The 22350-nt window shown below is 38.4% G+C and overlaps 2 protein-coding genes across 2 annotated transcripts; both read left to right on the plus strand.

Moving 5' to 3' along the window:
* The first annotated feature begins 575 nt into the window (after positions 1-575).
* On the plus strand, positions 576-1195 carry LOC134000187 (E3 ubiquitin-protein ligase TRIM21-like). Its single transcript, XM_062439525.1, has one exon. The coding sequence runs from the start codon at positions 576-578 to the stop codon at positions 1167-1169; it is 594 nt and encodes a 197-aa protein (XP_062295509.1). The 3' UTR covers positions 1170-1195.
* Positions 1196-5951: 4756 nt separating this feature from the next.
* LOC133987407 (pyrin-like) lies at positions 5952-15999 on the plus strand. The gene is made up of 2 exons (XM_062426772.1): positions 5952-6226; positions 14820-15999. Exons 1-2 carry the CDS (start codon positions 5952-5954, stop codon positions 15997-15999), a joined length of 1455 nt encoding a protein of 484 aa, XP_062282756.1.
* Positions 16000-22350: the final 6351 nt, after the last annotated feature.

The following is a 22350-nucleotide window of genomic DNA, read 5'->3' on the forward strand; positions in this document are numbered from 1 at the left end:
GTTTCTTTTTATAAATGTCTGTCTTTATGCCAATGTCCTACCTGTTGGGAAAGGAAGTGACATTGTCCTTTTCTCCCAGGGTGAGGTGTTATTTCTTTCTTTCTGTTAGACTTCAGAATTAGGGGCAATTGTTTTCTTACATTATGGGAAGAATTCCTCTCTAATATTTCTGTATTATCCTTATAGAAAGTGTAAATCTTTCTGTTAAGCTCCCTCAAAACCATGACAGCAGAGCATGTGTCTGTCAGACTGTGGTCTCTCAGTCTGTTCATTGTCACCTTCTGTCTCAGGTTATTATCAGTTACTATGGTCAGATATTCTGCCTCAGTATACTATCTGTGAAAGGCCAAACCTTCATCAAAGAGCTGGAACAGGAAATCTCTGAGCTGAAGAAGAGAAGCTCTGAGGTGGAGAAGCTCTCATACTCTGAAGACCACCTCCAATTCCTCCAAAACTTCCTGTCCCTGAAAGCTGCTCCACCCACCAAAGACTGGACAGATGTCAGTGTCCGTCCATTATATGAGGGGACTGTGGTGAAAGCTGTGGCTCAGCTGGAGGAGACGCTCAGTAAACAGATGAAGAAGCTGTTTGAGGCTGAGCTGAAGAGGGTCCAGCAGTATGCAGTGGATGTGACTCTTGATCCTGATACAGCACATCCTAAACTCATCCTGTCTGATGATGGGAAACAAGTATATGATAGTGATGTGGAGAAGAATCTCCCAGACAACCCAGAAAGATTTTCTTTTTATCTTTGTGTGTTAGGAAAGCAGAGTTTGTCTTCAGGCAGATTTTACTTTGAGGTTCAGGTTAAAGAGAAGACTGGCTGGACTTTAGGAGTGGCCAGAGAGTCGATTGACAGAAAGGGAGAAATCACACCGAGTCCTGAAGATGGTTTCTGGACAATATGGTTGACAAGAAATTATTACTTTGTTTTGGGTGACCCTCCAGTCGATCTCTCTCTGAAGTCTCCTCCTCAGAAGGTGGGGGTGTTTGTGGATTATGAGGAGGGTCTGGTCTCCTTTTATGACGTAGATGCTGCAGCTCTTATCTACTCCTTTACTAGCTGCTCCTTCACTGAGAAACTCTACCCAATCTTCAGTCCCCATTTAAATGATGGTGGTAAAAACGCCGCTCCTCTGATCATCTCTCCTGTCAATCAATCTGCCTGATCTATTTTTTTTGATCAGCCATTTATTAAACAATAAAGCACTGCCAATAATGTAATTCATATACGTATAGAATTAATCTGTACATTTTGAATCCACGGTGTAAATAAACACAAAGTATATTTAAGACAATACTGCCACTGCACTCACTACATGGCGATATAAATGAAGATGGATGGATGGATTGATTGATTGATTGATTGATTGATTGATTGATTAATTGAATAGTGTAGAAAATCCATACCTCCTTCCACCACATCTCACTCCAGCTCCGCCCCCACAGTCTATTTAGGCAGCCGGCTCACCTGTGTCAGCCTTTTTCCCTCTCTGGAGAACAAAGGAGCTGGCTGACCTACCTACACAATAGTTTAAGCTGCGTATTTGATGTAAGTCCCTTTGTTTCCATATGATTATTCTGTTTAGTAATTATGATAAATGTAATGGAAGATTATTCCTACCTCTTTAGTTTGAGTAATGTTTTTTCTGTTAGATATCTTTGGTTGATTGTTGGTTATTATTATGCATACTTCTGACCTATGATTTCCTGCTTTGTTCTTATTGCCAGATACAAACCAGCTTGAATAATAAAATGGACTGGAACTGGATCCTCCTTGTTGTGTGATTATTTTTCTAACAAACAACCCATTGCATCTACTATCCTGTAAAACCAACACTCCATCCTCACTAGTCCAATATTTTACAAATAGAGTAGAGACTTAAAAACAAACCAATCAATGATAAACTGATACATATTAAAAGAAATCAAGACTGAACTTTATGCAAATGTATCTATAGTGATGATCAATAATGTTCTACTTCAACATATTGATTGGGGTTTGAGGTTTTACAATCATCATACTGCATTGAAGAAGGCTTTAAACTAGCGATTGAGACCATAAACACATTTTGAAAACGTTTACTGAGGTTAGAAATCAAGTGAGAAGTTGGTGAATTCTCCATTGACTTGTGTAGAGACGGAAGTCCTTTTGACACCAAAACGGTCGCCCCCTGGTGGCCTTTTGATAGAATGCAGTTTTAAGTTACTACCGATTTGGCATCATTTCAGAGGACCGGAACTCCCTGCCTGGTTTTCTCCTTGATTTAAGCTTTAATTGGGTTTTTGTAAATATCGCCCTCCTCTATACCCGCCTGGGATGTATGTCAGAGACTAAAACAGATGCTGTAAAGTGATGAAAAGACATTTTGTTGTGAATGAAACTACTCTGCTATACAGTATCACTGCAGTTAAATCCTGTGCAGAAGAAGAAACTGTGTGGAAGTGTTTTATTTTGCTATCAGAGTCTTCCTCTCAAAGTCACTGAGGTTTGTACAAGTTGTCCTTGTTTCCCTCCTGTGTCCAGCAGAGGGCAGCATAACAGCACACATCAGAGAGAGGACAGGTTGATAAAGGCAGGGGACTGCACACACCTCTCAACTTCCTCATCTGATTCATTAACAACTACAGGAGAAAAGAAAGTAAACACAGAGGAGCTGCAGTCAACACAACTGTCTGTTTCTGTCTGAAGGAAAATTAAACTGAGTTCTTCACTTCTTTCTCAACAACTGACTCAAACATTGGTGAGTAGAGCTGATCATATTTACTGTGTTTCAACAAACAGCATTAATACAAAACTTACAGTTCAACACAGACAAGTACATCCTTTTCATTTCTGACATTTGTCAAATTAGGTTAAGTGAAAGTAAACAGTTTTTGTCTTTATGATTACAATACACCACAAAAATGTAATAATCCTGTAATTAAAGTTTCTAAAATAAATGTAAATCATTTTTTGTATGGTCATCTGAGTTTGGACACATTCTTTAAAGACTGAAACATGTCTATCATTCATTAAGAACAATAGTCCAATAATATTCCACTACTGAAGAAAATTGAAGAATAAATGTATAAATGAGTTCTTGTTGTGAGACACTGCTGCACCTGTCGGATCATTATCTTCATGCAAGATTTAAGATTTCTATAAAATTATATTTATGTTAAACTAAATGAGCAAAGTTAAACATTTACACACAATGAGCTGAACTTTGGACAAATTTTATGATTGTTGCAGAGTTGTAAAGGATTGTAAAGGGACTTTTGTGTCCTTATGACCCAAAGACATGTTCTTTTATTTCTATATTCATTTCTGTTAGAGCCATTTTACTTAATTATGATTTAATGTATTATATTATTATGATATTATTGTTATATATTAAATAGGAAGGCAGGGAGGATACAGGTTAACAGCAGGTAGAATATTGAAATAGAGAGATAAACCGTAGATGTGCATGGAAAAGATGTGAGGTGGATGATTGTTGTAAGGAAGCAGCTGTGTGGAGACAGTTTGGGTATAAAGGTATCTGAATCATTATTGATATTAATGAATTATTTTTTATTGATATGTAACAGCAGTAATAGTAGAAACAAAGAAAGAGACAGTCAGCAGGGGAAAAATAGTGGATGAATGATCAAATAAATATGTCAATAGAAACAAATGAGAAGGAAAAGGAACAAATCATTATGTGATTATTATACTAATGATAATAATAATGATGATGATTCAAAAAAGGGCAAAAGTTTCTTTATTTCTTCAGCAGCTTCAATGTTGTGTGTCTTTGTGTGAGTGTGTTTCCACTTGTATAAATCTGCCTGTAAAGATTGTATACGTGTGTGTGTGTGTGTGTGTGTGTGTGTGTGTGTGTGTGTGTGTGTGTGTGTGTGTGTGTGTGTGTGTGTGTGTGTGTGTGTGTGTGTGTGTGTGTGTGTGTGTGTGTGTGTGTGTGTGTGTGTGTGTGTGTGTGTGTGTGTGTGTGTGTGTGTGTGTGTGTGTGTGTGTGTGTGTGTGTGTGTGTGTGTGTGTGTGTGTGTGTGTGTGTGTGTGTGTGTGTGTGTGTGTGTGTGTGTGTGTGTGTGTGTGGTCTTAATAATGAATGTACATGGATGTTATGTGTTTCATTTCATTTATATTAATTTATAAGGACAATGCATCAATAAACAGCTCCATAAATGTGCCAGTGTTAGCCAGCTGAAAATGAGCCAGCTGGCTCATTTTCAAATGCAATTCATTGGAGAGATGTTTTGAAACCTATAAAGTAATAAAAGTTTGAGTTTGCTGTGGCACCAACTCACAAGATTTAAAACGTTTTGAAGACTTTTCATTGAAATGTTCAGACGTTTTTTGTTTGTAGGGTTGAGTTTTGTTCCAGTTACCTGTTTTGTTTAAAGATTCAACCACTGTAAGATGGTGTGTTGTTTTTCTGTGTTTCCAGTTTAGTAAAATACATTTATTTATGATAGTTATGGCTACCAGTACAAGTCATTATTGGTGCTGATATGAAATTTTTTTTTTTACAATTTATTTATTGGAAGAGGTATGGTGGAGTCAGTGGAAGATACATGTTTGTATGATGTTGACAGATGTTTCATTGAGTTAGCAATTTTATTAATATTGTCCAATAGGACAATAGTTGATGGTTGAAGGTAATTATTGGATGTGTTGGTTTTATCTTTAATTGGGTATATTGAAGTACTGGCCTCCTGTATATGCCATCATTTTGCATTACCTGTTGAAAGCTAGGGTTAGAGTTAGTCATGGGTCACAGTCCATGTGATAAATTAAAAATATGCGTACTGTATCACATTTAAAAGAACTGAGAGACGCAACTTACTGGACCAATTTTAACCTTTCATGCTCTTTTTCTCTCATATGAGGAAATGTGAAGTTTCAGTTCTTGTTTGAGATGTTAATCTCTCTTCATGTCTCTCAGCTCTGCTGACCGGCTCATAAAGACTCCACTGATTCAGTTCTCTCAGTCTGCAGAAGAATCTACAACCAACAAGACTTCAGTCAGGAAAAAGACAGCTTGTGTCTCTGTGAGTGTTAAAATACATTTCTGTCTCTTCACTGTTTTAAGGAATGGTCGACTTCATTCAAGTTAACCAACCTATCTGACATGTTGTGGTGGAGTGTTGAGTCCTGTAGCATTAATGTCATTAAGACAGCAGCGTCTGCTAGTCACTGTCTCTCTCTTTTATTGTACTTTTGCTGTAATCTAGAAGACCTGATGTTGACTATAGTATGAATTCTCCAAATGTCTTTTTTTTTTTAATGTTCATGAACTTTTTCATTAAGAAAACTGAATTGTCAGACTGTGAGCTATCTTCCATTTACGATTCATGTTCGTCACACAGTCTGACAATCTTCCTCAAACTGATATCATACAGTCTAACACAGATTGTGACTGAGGCATTGTTCATGCAGTCTGACCTAGTGTGACATGCAATAAACTTACATAACTGATGTTACTGCAGTCTTAAGCATTGTTTTAGTCTTGCTGACTTCATACATATCAGCTCTCTGTGGCTTCTTCCCATCTTGATTTCACATGTGATTATTTTCTGCACTGTTTGTACATTACATGTGAAATACTTTCTTCTTTTTTTTAAAGTAAGAAAATACAGAATTCTGACAGTTAATTAACAAACAACTAACATTTCTAGCCGCAGGCTCTAGTACCAATTTACAAATCTGAACCAAGCCTTTACCGCTAAATCAGTCGTAAACATTATTACTGCCTTTGAATTCTCACTGTACTGTCTCACATCTTACAGCACAAGTAGCATGCAATACATGTGATACAAATGTTTTATGTTTCTAGTGGGTGATGTTTGGAATCAAAAGCAATACTCAGCATCAGAGCAGGGAAGATAGTATGGCTGTAGAATAGTGTTTCTGGAAATTACAAGTCATTCATGTTGAAAATATTCTGTAATTTTAACAGGGAAAGATGGTGAAGAAGGTGGAGCTTTTGAACACTTTGAAGGATTTAAAAGATGAGGAATTTGTGGAATTCAAGTGGCACCTAAAGAATGGAAGTCTGGAAGGCTACCAAACCATCAAAGAATCCCAGCTGGAGAATGCAGAGAGACAAAACACTGTGGATCTGATGGTGAAGACCTACCAACTTCCTGGAGCTGTGGAGGTGACCAAGAAGCTTTTAAAGATGATCAACAGGAATGATCTGCTGCAGAGTTTATCAGACATCTCAGGACCAGAAGGTCAGTCACAGGAAGACAGAAACATGATGTCACTGCAGGGTGAGAGCTGCATTTAGATACTGAAACAAGATATTAACCTGTTCACACAAGATGCATCTCTCACATCCAGACTGTGGAGGTCACACAGAAATGTTACGTTCATGTTGTTTATTTGTTTTAATACTGAAGAACTTCCACATTCACACAGACCTCCATCTGTCCACCATGATTAACACAAACATCTCTGCTTTCACTGTCAGTGGAAAAGTCTTCACTTCCTCTCTGATACAGTCATACTCAGTTTTAAACTTAATTCACAAGAACACTGTAACATTATTTTCATAGATAAATTCCATATTATTATATTTTATTGATGATTAATTATCTCTTTCAGTGGATGTCAGTGCTGATCTGGGGGCTTCAGATAACAGAGGACCTTCATCCTGTCAGACTCATCCTCTTCTTGAAGTTTCCACTAACAGCAGTCAGAGTGACGGTAAAGCTGCTGTAATCTCTGGTTTGTATTTGTTTGTGTAGTTTTCACATTATTAACAGATGAGAACTCCTCAGGAGCTCTACTAAATTTCAGGAAGGAATCGTTTCATAACTTAAGAACACTGCAGCAGATTTAGTGACTTTAAAATGTGGCTCATTTACATCTCAGATCTTTTTGTGATGATGTGAAGTTGTGTGCCCCTCATGTTAATTTAATATAAGCTTACTTTTGAATTTATGTCTGTGTCTTATCTCTATGTGCCAGATAATATTAATGATGAGGACTCTTCAGAGAACAGAGGACCTTCCTCCTTTCAGCCTCTGACTGACAACAGTCCCAGTGAAGGTAAAGCTGCTTAAAGCTGCACATGCTCAGTAGTGTCTGCCTTACACAGAACTGCTCTCTGAAAACATGATCACTGTTATTAGGCTTTGGAGCCATTTCTAATCAAATGAATGTGACGAAACTCTTCATAATGAACACGTCAGCCAGTGCAGCGATGTGACTCACTGACATGTTTTTAATAGTTTTTGGACAACAGCAGAGGAACAAGATATATCAGACTTTGATACACAAACAATACTTGTTAGTAGATCAGTTCATTGTTGGTTTGGATCCAAAGATGAGATTTGTTGATGATGTGAAAAATACAGAAATGTATCAATCAATCTCAATCAATTTTTATTTGTATAGCGCCAAATAACAACAAAGTTATCTCAAGGCACTTTACACATAGAGCAGGTTCTAAATCGTACTTTTCAGGTTTTAATTTTAAAGAGACTCAACATTCCCACATGAGCAGCACTTAGCGACAATGGCAAGAAAAAACTCCCTTTTAACAGGAAGAAACCTCAGAACCAGACTCAAAGTGGGAGAACATCTGCCTCGACCGGTTGGGGTAGAGAGGAGAGAGAGGAAGGAGAGGAGAGAGAGAGAAGCACAATGAAAATCAACATTGAAGCTAGAAGGTCCGGGACTGGAATCTGTCATCCGGACGTCTACAGGCCCAGATTACCTGTGAGACGAGAAAGCACAGACAACAAGGCAAAGCCTGAATTGTGCTGCACCTAACTTAATTATGACTAACAAGCACCTCTGACAATTGTCATTACATTATACACAAACTAATATCAATCAATCAATCAATCAATCAATCAATCAATCTTTATTTATATAGCCCCTAATCACAAAAAAGTAATCTCAAGGCACTTAACACAGAGGTCTCTTCAAGTTACTCTTTATTATATTTAAAGAGACCCAACATTCCCATATGAGCAGCACTTAGCGTGAAGGGAAGAATAAACTCTTTAGCAAGAAGAAACCTCAGGCAGAACCGGGCTCTAGGTGGACGGCCAACTGCCTGGACCGGTTAGGGTTGAAAGAAAAATAGAGGAGAGGAAGAATAATGAGAAGATGAGGAAAAGGGGAGAGGAGATATAGTGGAGCCTGACCATTAAAAGCTTTGAAAGTGAGAAGAAGGATTTTGAATTCTATTCTGGATTTTAGAGGAAGCCAATGCTTGAAGTAACAAATGGATGGACTAGTTTTTCAGTGTCATTTTAAAACAGGACGTGCCTGATTTTTGCAATATTACGTAGATGAAAAAAGGAAGTCCTTGAAATTTGCTTTATGTGGGAGTTAAAGGACAAATCCTGATCAAATATAAATCCTTTGCCTGGAGGGCAAAGTAATGCCATCCAGAGTAGTTATATCATTAGATAATGTGATTCTAAGGTGTTTAGGGCCAAGCACAATAACATTAACTTTTTTCTGAGTTCAGTAGCAGTAAGTTGCAGCTCATCCAGGTCTTTATGCCCTTAAGGCATGTTTGTAGTTTATTTAATTGGTTGTATTCATATGGCTTTATTGCTAGATACAATTGAGTGTTGTCCGCATAACAATGAACATTTATGGAGTGTTTCCGAATAATATGACCTAAAGGAAGCATATATGAGGTGAATAGTCTTGGTCCAAGCACTGAACCCTGAGGAACACCATGTCTAATTTTGCCTGCATGGAGGATCTATCATTAATGAACTGAAATCTATGTAATAAATAAGACTTAAACCAGTTTAATGCAGTTCCTTTAATTGCAATGAAATGTCCCAGTCTGTGTAACAACATGTGATGATCAGTGGTGTCAAAAGCAATTACATAACTAAACTAGCTACTGTATGGACATAAATTCACAGACTGAGCTGTCAGTTTTTGAACTAGGTGAGGTTTTTGATTTAATCTATGGAAAAATCACACTTAGGCACACACAGCATATAGACTGAAGAAGCTTTGTCCCTTAATCCCAAAAATACTGACGGGTCTGATTTAATTTAAGTGAAGTTAAAATGCAGTTCCTCATAATTGTAATACCTAACATACAATTAATATTTCTGCAATTAAATTTATTTTGACATTTCCACTTTTGTTCTTTGTGTAGATATGTGTGCTGCCATCAAACGGAAGGCCCTGAAGTTCTGTCTGGTGGTTCTGGCGGTTCTGATGATTCTGGTGGTTCTGGTGTTTCTGGCCTTCATCGTCTGTGAGACTTAATTCAGTTCAATTCAATAATCACGACACTTCACATTCACACGCACACACACACAGATGTTGTACCTGGAATCTGCTGAAGCTACTCTCCCAGTGTGTGGCTCACAGCTCCCAGTGCTCCCTTTACCACTGTTGCCTTTACTCCCCATATCTTCTCTAGCTCCCCTTTCAGCCTTTGGTATTTTAGAAGCTTCTTGTGTTCCTTCTTCCTGATATTGCTGTTGCTCGGGATCACTACGTCCATCATTACTTCCTTTTTCTGTTGTTTGTCCATCACCATGATGTCCGGTTGGTTAGCCATTACCAGTTTGTCAGTCTGGATCTGGAAGTCCCACAGGATCTTAGCTTGGTCATTCTCAATCACCTTAGGAGGTGCCTTCAATTCTGACCGTGGGACTTCCAGCCCATACTCAGTGCAGATGTTCCTGTACACTATGACAGTCAGAATTGAAGGCACCTCCTAAGGTGATTGAGAATGACCAAGCTAAGATCCTGTGGGACTTCCAGATCCAGACTGACAAACTGGTAATGGCTAACCAACCGGACATCATGGTGATGGACAAACAACAGAAAAAGGAAGTAATGATGGATGTAGTGATCCCGAGCAACAGCAATATCAGGAAGAAGGAACACTACCTGTTGTGACAGGAAGTAACATATTTAGCGTCCAACAATGAATATTCTTCTTTTGCCTCAGAATAAGGGGTTATTTTTTTTCTTTCTGTCAGACATCAGAATTTTAGGGCAGTTTCATCTCAAGTTTTGGAAATAATTCTTCTCTAATATTTCTGTAGTGTTGGCATCCGAAGACGAGACTGTGGGGATCGGTGTGGCTCTGCTGGAGCTGAAGAAGGTCCAGCAGTATGAAGTGGATGTGACTCTTGATCCTGATACAGCACATCCTAACCTCACTCTGTCAGATGATGGGAAACAAGTATATCATGGTGATGTGAAGAAGAATCTCCCAGACAACCCAGAGAGATTTTTGTCTTCTGTTAATGTTTTAGGAAAGCAGAGTTTCTCTTCAGGCAAATTTTACTTTGAGGTTCAGGTTAGAGGACAGAGTTGCTGGGATTTAGGAGTGGCCAGAGAGTCGATCAACAGGAAGCGAAACATCACACTGAGCCCTGAGAATGGTTACTGGACTATAACGTGGAGAAATACAGAGAGGTACAGTGCTGTTCATAACTCTATACTTAATATGACTTCAGAGACTCCACCTCACGAGGTGGGGGTGTTTGTGGATTATGAGAAGGGTCTGGTCTCCTTTTATAACTTAAAATGTGCAGCTATTATCAGCGCCTTTACTGGCTACTCCTTCACTGAGAAACTCTACCCAGTCTTCAGTCCCTGTCCTAATAATGGTGGTAGAAAGTCCCTCCGTCTGGTCATCTCTCCTGTCAGTCAACCTGCCTGATCTAGTTTCTGTATCAATGCTACTATAATACTGCCACAGTAGTCCATACTAGCAGTCAGTGGATTAGAGACCATACAATGATGATATATTTTCAAATGAAAAGTTGGATTTTACTTTTAACTTCAGTGTCGTCCCACTATTGATTTATTATTTTCTCATGATGGATCCATCATGAGACACGTGTGAAAATAAACTTTGTTCAAATCAACCGAGCATTAAATATATCTACAGTGATGTTCAATATATCTATATCTATATTTTTTTATTAGATGTATTGATGCAGCCATAGAATTCAATATTGTGAGCTTGAATATTTTATCTTGTGTCTTTTAGCTTCAAGGTTTGAAAATGAACAGAAAAATAATATTCAGTTAAAGCCTGATTTCATATTACTCTTTTTTAATTTGCTGAATATTTTAAATTTATTGAATATTTGTAAAAATCCTTTGACTGCTTATTAAAAAAGATGATAAGTGTATTAAATTAGAATTGATCAACTTGTTTTTAAATCTGCATTGATTATATTATTTCAATGTTTCTACTGTTTTACTTTTTATATCTTTGATTTGTTTATTACCTTCATAGTTTCATGTAAAGAACTTTGGATGGCTGATCTGTGTTTGAAGAATTACCAAATAAAATAGTTTAAAAAGCCTCATAACAAGTTCATGGTTGTTTTAAACATGTGTCTTAGTCCATCATTGAGTCCTCAACATTCTTCCTAAAAGACAGAAAATGTGGATGTATGTCAGAGACTAAAACAGATGCTGTAAAGTGATGAAAAGACATTTTGTGGTGAATGAAACTACTCTGCTATACAGTATCACTGCAGTTAAATCCTGTGCAGAAGAAGAAACTGTGTGTGGAAGTGTTTTATTTTGCTATCAGAGTCTTCCTCTCAAAGTCACCGAGCTTTGTACCAGTTGTGTGTGTTTCCCTCCTGTGTCCAGCAGAGGGCAGCATAACATCACACATCAGAGAGAGGACAGTTTGATAAAGGCAGGGACAGACTGCACACACCTCTCAACTTCCTCATCTGGTTTATTAACAACTACAGGAGAGAAGAAAATACAAGAATTACATGAAGAGGTTTCAGGACGCTCTCTGTGGCATTCGGTACACGCCATGTTCCTGCTCACCTGACTACCTTGAACACCACAGGTATGCAAAGCTTCTTTATGTATCTGCTTCCCTCGTTTAACTTATTCTGATGCTTATTTGAACTGATTCTTTACATCCTCCATTCTCTGCTCTCCTCTTGTGGATCATTATAGTATGTTTCTCTTCATCTCGTACTCATCCTGTCATTCTGCACTGGTAGTGAATAAGTGTTAAACTTCAGGTAAATGCTGAAGTGCCCCAAACCTACAGGGGGCGCTGGCGGCGCTCTAGGTAGTTACTTTTGACAGACTTTTTTTTTTTCAGAACTTTATTGAACATTGAAAAAATACAGAATCTCAAGAGGATATTAATAACAGATCAAAGTTAAATACAACATAAAAATAGAAATAAAAATTGGGGGATTCATGTAAGGAAAAACAAAAACAAATGAATTAAAACAACAAATAGCGAGCAATGTCCAGACTTATTTTCTTGCAGTTTTTAATACATTTTGATTATGCTTTGTTCAATGTAGCTGAATTAACCAAATTAAAACCGTGCCAAATGATCCGTCTGCAATGATCATGAAAGAATCTGGATTTCAGAGAATTACCAGTAAACTTATTACTAAATGTTTTTCAGTGAGAGATTAGAATAGAGTTTATTGCTATTTTAACAAGTACAATACAGTAAAGGCAAATTGGAATTGTTGTACGTTCTCTCACAGTCATGTTTTTAAAAATAGAGGTGAGTAATAAAAGTACAAGTAAAAAAGGGCAAATAATAGGAAGGTAGCAGCTCCAAGGTGAAGGAGATAAATAAAGAAGCTATACAAATACAAAAACAGTACAAAAAAATACATAATAGTAATATAAAAATAATAGTATATATCCTATATATGACAGTGAACAGTATAGTGGACGTCCTTGTCTGGTCCCTCCGCAGAGTGTGAAGTTCATCCATTTGTAGTGATTTTTATCATAAATAGATTTTAATCCATTAAATGAATAACTTACCAAAGTCAAACTTGTCTGCAGCTTCTCCTGTTTGATCTGGGTGAATGAGAGGAAATGATTCACTCAATTCAAAATGTTAATATTTAACTAATGGTTTTAATGTCTGTTGATCAATGATATGAGGCAATAGCTTGTGCAGAGTCGGGTCTTTATTTGACTGAGTACTGAGATAAGTGCTGTTTTCATAAGTTTTGATATACTTTTGATCTCATCTGCTTTTTAGTGCATAAAGGTGAACTTCATAAATGAAGCAAACAAGAACAATGCTCTTAAAGACAGTGTAAAGTGAATTCAGACATTTTCTTCTAAACACATTAAATAGGTCATAAATGTATTTCTAAAAAAGGTGTAAAAAGTATTTCAAACATTTAGATTTGAATTGTGGAGCTAGGCTTAGCATAAACCCGCCCCTGCTGCTGTAGAGGTATAAATACATTCAGCGCACACTACTACTACTACAGTTAGCCAGTTAGCTGAGTTAGCCGCCGAGCTAGCCGCCGAGTTATCAGCTGAGTTAGCCGCCGAGCTAGCAGCTGAGTTAGCAGCAGAAAGCTCTCAGACATAGCGTCCATGTTTCTGGTAGAGGTGGTGACTTTGATTGACAGGTTGGACACTTGGTAGGGGGCGGGGCTTCAGCGGACTCGGTGGGAACGCCCACAGCGTTTGGAGAAGAGAAATAGGCAGACATTTACACAACTTTGAAGCCTAATTTCATATATTTGGCAATTTTTTTAATCATTCAAATTTGGCAGGGTGGTTAACAACACACTTTTCTGTGGTATGTCAAACTCAGAACACATATTTATTTTTACTTTACACAGACTTTAAAATACATGTGCAGATATTTTACTACACTGTACTGATGACTTGCAGTAGAATTACTGCTGAAACAGCAAATCAGACTCATCATGAAACTGTGCCAGAAAATGCTGCATTTTCCATCTAAAGCCATAAATGTGCTGTATCAAACTTAATTATGATTGACAACTGCCAAACACCTCGTAAAACTATTCACAATGAACACAACCTAATATTTATTGATCCATTTATTTCATTTTTTTTTTTTTACATTTGCTCTCTGTGTGTAGATATGTCTGCTGCCAGCTGTCTCCTATCTGAAGATCCATTTCTGTGCTCCATCTGTCTGGATGTGTTCACTGATCCAGTCACCACACCATGTGGACATAACTTCTGCAAAAACTGCATCAATGAACACTGGAACAGTAATGTCCAGTACCTGTGTCCAATGTGTAAAGAAATGTTCAACACAAGACCTGACATGAAGGTCAACACTTTCATCTCTGAGATGGTTTCTCAGTTCAGACAGGAAGCTCAACAGAACGCCAGCAGCAGCAGCTCAGAGCAACAAGCTGCCAAACCAGGAGAAGTTCCCAGTGACGTCTGTACTGGAACCAAACTGAAGGCCCTGAAGTCCTGTCTGGTTCTTCTGGTGTTTCTGGTGATTCCGGTGTGTTTGGCCTTCATCTACGGTGAGGCTCAATTCAATATTCATGACATTTGACATATAAATAAATAACATAGAACACTTCAAGGGATGGTGGCAGTAAGTAGATTATGGTAATAAGAATTTCCTTTTTATAAATGTCTCTTTATATGCCAATGTCCTACCTGTTGGGAAAGGAAGTGACATTGTTCTTTTCTGTTAGACATCAGAATTAGGGGCAATTTTTTTCTTATATTTTGGAAAGAATTCCTCTCTAATATTTCTGTCGTTATGGCATCCTTATAGAAAGTGTAAATCTATCTGTAAAGCTACCTCAAAACAATGACAGCAGAGCATGTGTCTGTCAGACTGTGGTCTCTCAGTCTGTACATTGTCACCTTCTGTCTCAGGTTATTATCAGTTACTATGGTCAGATATTCTGCCTCAGTATACTATCTGTGTAAGGCCAAACCTGTTTCTAATTTGTGTTGTTAGCATGTATTACCATTCCAATAAGTGATGTATTTTTTGTTTTCTTTGGTTACATTTTGATTAGTTCGAACTCAGCTGATGGAACCTGTGGAGCATTCTGGAACACAGGATGTGTACGAAGCACAATAAACCTCTGGAGCTGTTCTGTAAGACCGACCAGACATTTGTCTGTGCACTCTGCTCTTTAGACCACAAGACTCATGATGTTGTTCCTCTGAAAGAAGAATATGAAAGACAGAAGGCAGAGCTGGGGAAGACAGAGGCTGAAATTCAGGAGATGATCCAGAAAAGACGACTGAAGATTGAAGAGATCAAACACTCAGTTGACCTCAGTAAGGAAGCTGCAGACAGACTGAAAGCAGAAGGTGTTCAGGTCTTCACCGCTCTGAAGGAGTCTGTTGAGAGAAGCCTGAATGAGCTCATTGAGACGATTGAAGAGAAGCAAAGAACAACAGAGAAACAGGCTGAAGACTTCATCAAAGAGCTGGAACAGGAAATCTCTGAGCTGAAGAAGAGAAGCTCTGAGGTGGAGAAGCTCTCACACTCTGAAGACCACCTCCACTTCCTCAAAAACTTCCCGTCCCTGAAAGCTGATCCACCCACCAAAGACTGGACAGAGGTCAGCGTCCATCCATCATATGAGGGGACTGTGGTGAGAGCTGTGGCTCAGCTGGAGGAGACGCTCAGTAAACAGATGAAGAAGCTGTTTGAGGCTGATCTGAAGAGGATCCAGCAGTATGCAGTGGATGTGACTCTTGATCCTGATACAGCACATCCTAAACTCATCCTGTCTGATGATGGGAAAGAAGTATATCATGGTGATGTGTGGAAGAATCTCCCAGATAACCCAAAGAGATTTTCAGATCATGTTAATGTGTTGGGAAAGCAGAGTTTGTCTTCAGGCAGAATTTACTTTGAGGTTCAGGTTAAAGAGAAGACTAAATGGGATTTAGGAGTGGCCAGGGAGTCGATCAACAGGAAGGGAAAAATCAGACTGAGACCTCAGGATGGTTTCTGTACTATAAGGTTGACACAAAATGATTACTTCGTTTTGGGTGACCCTCCAGTCCGTCTCTCTCTGAAGTCTCCTCCTCAGAAGGTGGGGGTGTTTGTGGATTATGAGGAGGGTCTGGTCTCCTTTTATGACGTAGATGCTGCAGCTCTTATCTACTCCTTTACTGGCTGCTCCTTCACTGAGAAACTCTACCCATTCTTCAGTCCCTGTAATAATTATGGTGGTGAAAACTCCGCCCCTCTGATCATCTGTCGTGTCAATCAAACTGCCTGATAGGGTTGGACGATGTCCAGGATTTGGACGATCGACGATCTTCAAAGCAAAACATCGTGATGGCCGATGGCATCGGCGGGGGCGGCGATCGATCTAATAAGCGGCAACACAGAGCTTTGCTCTTGCACGCGCTGCATTTATAGTCACTGTACGTTTTTTATTAACCCAACTGTGTTAAACTAACAAATCCCACCCCACGGGGTGTGTTTGACCGGCGAAACAGTGTCACACTCAGCTCCGACACTCAATCTCTGTCTTTTTCACGTGTTTATTTCTCTTCATTAGCAACTCCACACATGCTTTTCTTTTAGTACTTAAACAGTGATCGTGCCGTCAGCAGGTAATCAACTGAAAAACATAACATATAAACATAACTACGTTAATGGCACGGACATATTTATGATATTTAACACAAGTTACAATCACATTGTATATCAACTCACCAGCTCAACTTCACCGGTCAAAAACCGAGTCACAATAAGCATAACCACCGAACAAGAAATACAAAGTGTACTGCTGCTGCTAAAGCGCGCTATGAACACCCAATGATATAAACAGTAGGAAACAATAACATGTTTGAAAAATAGGAAAACACAGTCACACAAACACACACACACTGTCACTCTAGTGCGCGCTCTTGCTCGTTCACTCCAGATTCCGGGAGAATACGTCTAATTTGCGGGCATATCAATATGCGGGACACTGCTGCGCAAGCGGAGGGGGGCACATCATGTCTTGCCTGACAGCCATCGCCGATGGACGATGGCATCGTCCATCGGACCAACCCTACTGCCTGATTTATTTTTTTATGATCAACAATGTATTGAACAATGAAGCATTGTCAGTATTGTATAGTACATAATTATTAAATCAATCTGTACATTTGGAGTCTAAAGTGTATTGACAGTCGATCAACAGGAAGGGAAAGGTCACAGTGAGTCCTGAAGATGGTTTCTGGACAATATGGTTGACATGAAATGTTTACTTTGTTTTGGGTGACCCTCCAGTCGATCTCTCTCTGAAGTCTCCTCCTCAGAAGGTGGGGGTGTTTGTGGATTATGAGGAGGGTCTGGTCTCCTTTTATGATGTAGATGCTGCAGATCTTATCTACTCCTTTACTGGCTGCTCCTTCACTGAGAAACTCTACCCAATCTTCAGTCCCTTAACTAATGATGGTGGTAAAAACTCCGCCCCTCTGATCATCTCTCCTGTCAATCAAACTGCCTGATTGATTTTTTCGATCAGCCATTTATTAAACAATAAAGCACTGCCAATAATGTAATTCATACACGTATCGAATTAATCTGTACATTTAGAATCCACGGTGTAAATAAACACAAAGTATATTTAAGACAATACTGCCACTGCACTCACTACATGGCGATATAAATAAAGATGGATGGATTGATTGATTGATTGATTGATTGATTGATTGATTGAATAGTGTAGAGACATAAAAACAAACCAATCAATGAAAAACTGATACATATTAAAAGAAACCAAGACTAAGAAATCAAGACTGAACTTTAGGATAATGTATCTACAGTGATTTTCAATATATCAAGATATGTTGCATTAGATGTAATGATGCAGCCATAAGATTCATGGTGTCCTCAGCTTCAGTATTTCACTGTCATCTAAGTTCAAGATCAGAACATGAACAGAGTAGAGTGTGTGTCTCTGTAATAAAGGATGAAAATATGTTATCTTTACAGTTGGACAGTACATGTTCTACTTAAACATATTGATTGGGGTTTATGAGGTTTTACAATTAAATATTAGTATCAGTATCAATGAGAGGTGGTTGACCCTTTCAGACACAAAACTGACCAGGGAATAATCCTGGTTGGAGCTCGGTCTGAAAGAGGTGTTACAATGAAAGCACATTGGAAGGAGATCTTTTAATAGTCAGTATGAACACGAGGAATGATTACAGAGAGGAAAACATCTTTACCTGTGCATATGGACACCTGACTGCTGGTTAAATACACACTTGTTCATACGAGTGATACCATTGAGATGTGTTTACCAAGAATGAACACATACACGTTAAGCAAACAGACCACAACTACAAAGTTTTTATGGTTACACCACTTAGACATTTTTGCCATAATCCTCTAATATATTCTCTCAAAATGGATTAAAAACAGAAATTTGATGCTGGGTCCACAAAAAAAGAATGTGTGCAAGTTATTCATACGTTTATTTTCACATTTTAACCCTTTAAATTTAAACTAAACCACATTGACGCATAAAAACCTTATTGAGTAACTGAGTTTTGTACAAGTTGTCTGTGTTTCCCTCCTGTGTCCAGCAGAGGGCAGCATAACAGCACACAGAGAGAGGACAGGTTGATAAAGGCAGGCTGCACACACCTGTCAACTTCCTCTTTTGATTCAGTAACAACTACAGGAGAGAAGAAAGTTAACTCAGAGGAGCTGCAGTCAACACAACTGTCTGTTTCTATCTGAAGAAAAGTTAAACTTCTTTCTCAACAACTGACTCAAACACTGGTGAGTACAGCTGATTATATTTACTGTGTTTCAACAACCAGCATTAACACAAAACTTACACTCTTCATTTCTGACATTTGTCAAATGAGGTTAAGTGAAACTAAGCAGTTTTTTTCTTTATGATTACAATAAACAACAATAATTTAATAATTCTGTAATTATATTCTCACAATCGTAAAATAAAAGTAAGTCAAAGGAAATGTATTGAATGGTAATCTGACTTTGGGCACATTTCTTTTAAGGCTGAAATATATATATATATTATCATAATTATAACATTTTTTATTAAACTATTTTCTAAAACTAAATGAGCAATGATAAACCTTTACAGGACAAACAATGAGCCGAACTTTGGACTGACTGTATGATTGTTGCAGAGTTGTAAAGGATTGTTAAGGGACTGTTGTTTCCTTATGACCCCAAGACATGTTCTTACATTTCCATTTCCTTTTATTCTCTTTCATTTGTAACAACAAAGACACAGATATTATATACAAATAGGAAGGCAGGGAGGATACTGTCAGGGTCCGGTAGTGTTGTTATGTATTTTGTAGGTTTGGTTTTTGTCTTGTCTACTTCCTGTTTTATTTTGGTGTGTTTTCCCTTGTCTTGTCTAGCTTCCTGTTTGCCTCCCTTCCCCTAATGTGTTACACCTGTGCCTCGTTGTTATCCAGGGTATATATGTGGTGTGCTCTTTCCCTTCTGTGCCAGATTTTCTTGTCAGAGTTCCAGCATTCATATCTCAATATATCTTCTAGTGTTATCGACCAGTTTTGCCTTTTTGATTCCGATTTTTGCCTCGTGATTTTGTACTTCTGCCCTGTGTATTGGATTTTCCCGTTTTTTGACTTTTGGACTGATTAAACGACTTTAGAACTCTTCATCCCTTGAACATTTCAGGTGCATGCTGGGAAAATTAAAAACACAGATACTTATATGGGCATCAGGAGGGGCATGAGGCGCCCTCCTGAACCTGTGAACCAATCAACCTGTCAATCACCACGTAGCCACGCCCTAATGCATACCCTGCTTTATCGTCACATGTAAAATCAGGGAGGCCAAAATGTCCCAAATGAACATCATACTGCATTGAAGAAGGCTTTAAACTAGCGATTGAGACCATAAACACATTTTGAAAACGTTTACTGAGGTTAGAAATCAAGTGAGAAGTTGGTGAATTCTCCATTGACTTGTATAGAGACGGAAGTCCTTTTGACACCAAAACGGTCTCCCCCTGGTGGCCTTTTGATAGAATGCAGTTTTAAGTTACTTCCGCGTTGGCCTCACTTCAGAGGACCGGAACTCCCCGCCTGGTTGTTACAGACTTTGATCTTTCTATCTCTCTCATCTGCCATTCTATTGCATAAAGGTGCAAATTGTTTTAACAATAAACATTATACACAACCTAATATTTATTGAACGATTTGTTCAGCCATTCTGTTACACAACTAAACCGGAAACAAACAAACACACAGATTGAGCTGTCTTTCCTTAAACCAGGGGAGTTTTCTTGGGTTCCTCCAATCAAAAATATGCACATCATAAAAATCTAAGGCTCAGAGCCTAACAACATTGTTACAGCAGCAACTTGACATGAGTTAAAATTAAGGTGACCAGATTTCTGAAATGAAAATCGGGGGCATTTTCAATGCGGCGGTGAAAAATCATTAAATATTATCATTATGAAATAAAAAATGGGGACAAGTACTTTTCATGTATTTTAACCAGCTTTTATTACACAAAAGGACCAGGTTAATAAATCAAAATATCAGCACCCACAAATATGATTTATCAGTAGCGCACAGCAGTGTCAAAAACACAAATGTAGAATACTTTAGAAAAACATCTCTCTTCCAAAGTTAAGTGCCATGTGCAAATACAGCTGCCAGACCAGTAGCTAGTAAATATCATCAAGATGTAATTAATAATAATTACCAAGTCAAAACATATGAGTATATTAATATTATACATGACTCAGGGCATCAGCTAATCAGATGGTCTGCATTTATAACTACTACAGTCATTAGTTACCCACACAGCCCGACAAAAAATACAGAAGTTAGCCTAACACACACAACTATCAACCATTGATTTATTATTAATTAATTAATTATTTTTAACAGAGTCTCATGTTCCTATGCCTACAGGAAAATCATATGTTACCAAAGCAGTCTTCCACCTCCCCCTCTTCCAAAACAGGGCCACATACAATGTCATCACCTGGTACTCTCATGCTAACGTTAACGTTACAGCGTCACTAATGACAGATATGAAAACATTGTCATAATGTTAACGTCCACTGACTTTTATAAAGTTACGTTAGGTCTTCAATTCAAATAAACAACTTACTTTAACGTTAACTCACTTCTCACACACACACACACACAGCCAAGTCTACTGCCAATTCACACAAAATAAATAAGTTCACACACGACATACCATTAATGACCGCTGGTCTTCTTTTCTTTCCTTTTTGCCGCCTCTAGATTGTTGTTGTTGATTGTTGACGCTGCTGCGTCTGGTCGTACGTCCTGATAACGTCTGTACGTCATACGAGGTCTTCTCTGGCGATGCGCTAAATGGCTACCGTAATAACTGGTGTTTGAGTCTGCGCGCATTTTTCCCCCATTCAGTGTCAAAATCGGGGACATTTTCGGGGACAGCTTTGACCGGGGACAGGTCACCCAAAACGGAGACTGTCCCCGGAAATTGGGGACGTTTGTTATTCAGTGAAGTTGTTAAACAAAACAATTTCATAATTGTAATACTCAAAATCAATATTTCTGTAATTAGAAAATATATTTTTCACATTTTCATTTTATTTTATTCTCCTTGTGTAGATATGTCTGCTGCCAGCTGTCTGTTATCTGAAGATCAGTTTCTGTGCTGCATCTGTCTGGATGTGTTCACTGATCCAGTCAGCACACCATGTGGACACAACTTCTGCAAAAACTGCATCAATGAGCACTGGAACAGTAATGACCAGTACATGTGTCCACTCTGTAAAGAGATTTTCTACTTAAGACCTGAACTTCACATCAACACTTTCATCTCTGAGATGGTTTCTCAGTTCAGAGAGGAAGCTCAACAGAAAGCCAGCAGCAGCAGCTCAGAGCAACAAGCTGCCAAACCAGGAGAAGTTCCCTGTGACGTCTGTACTGGAACCAAACTGAAGGCCCTGAAGTCCTGTCTGGTGCTTCTGGTGTTTCTGGTGATTCCAGTGTGTCTGGCCTTCATCTACTGTGAGGCTCAATTCAATATTGAAGACATTTGACATGTAGTCTATAAATAACATGAAAATAGAATACATGAGATGGTGGTGTTATGTAAAAAATGGTAATGATAAGTAAATTTGATAAATGTCTATCTGTCTTAATGGTTATGTCCTACCTGTTGGGACAGGAAGTGACATATTTAGCAGCCAAGACAGCACATTTTCTTTTCCTCCAGGATGAGGGGTTACTTCTCTCTTTCTGTCAGACTTCTGAATTAGGGGCCTTTTTTCTCTCAAATTAGGGAAAGAATTCCTCTAATATATCTGTAGTTTTGGCATCCTGATAGAAAGCGTAATTCTGTCTCTACAGCTCCCCCAGGGCAAAGACAGCAGACCCTGTCCTCTCAGGTCTGCCTTTATTTCCAGACTGTAATCACTCAGTCTGTACACTGTCACCATTATTACTGTATCAGTTAATGTGGTCAGGTATTCTGCCACAGTATACTGTCTGTTTAGGGCCAAATTTGTTTTTTGTTGTTAGCATGTAATATTTGTAATGCTTTTTTTTCTCTTATATTTTGGTTAGTTCGAACACACCAGGAGCCTCATCTGACATCTTCACAT

The sequence above is a fragment of the Scomber scombrus genome, chromosome 2, assembly GCF_963691925.1.
Source record: "Scomber scombrus chromosome 2, fScoSco1.1, whole genome shotgun sequence".
NCBI lineage: Eukaryota > Metazoa > Chordata > Actinopteri > Scombriformes > Scombridae > Scomber > Scomber scombrus.

Coding starts and splice junctions, on each gene's coding strand:
- LOC133987407 (XM_062426772.1), top strand. CDS start 5,952: ATGGTGAAGAAGGTGGAGCTTTTGAACACTTTGAAGGATTTAAAAGAT. Junction 6,227..14,819: donor ATCTCAGGACCAGAAGGTCA/GTCACAGGAAGA, acceptor TCTGGAACACAG/GATGTGTACGAAGCACAATA.
- LOC134000187 (XM_062439525.1), top strand. CDS start 576: ATGAAGAAGCTGTTTGAGGCTGAGCTGAAGAGGGTCCAGCAGTATGCA.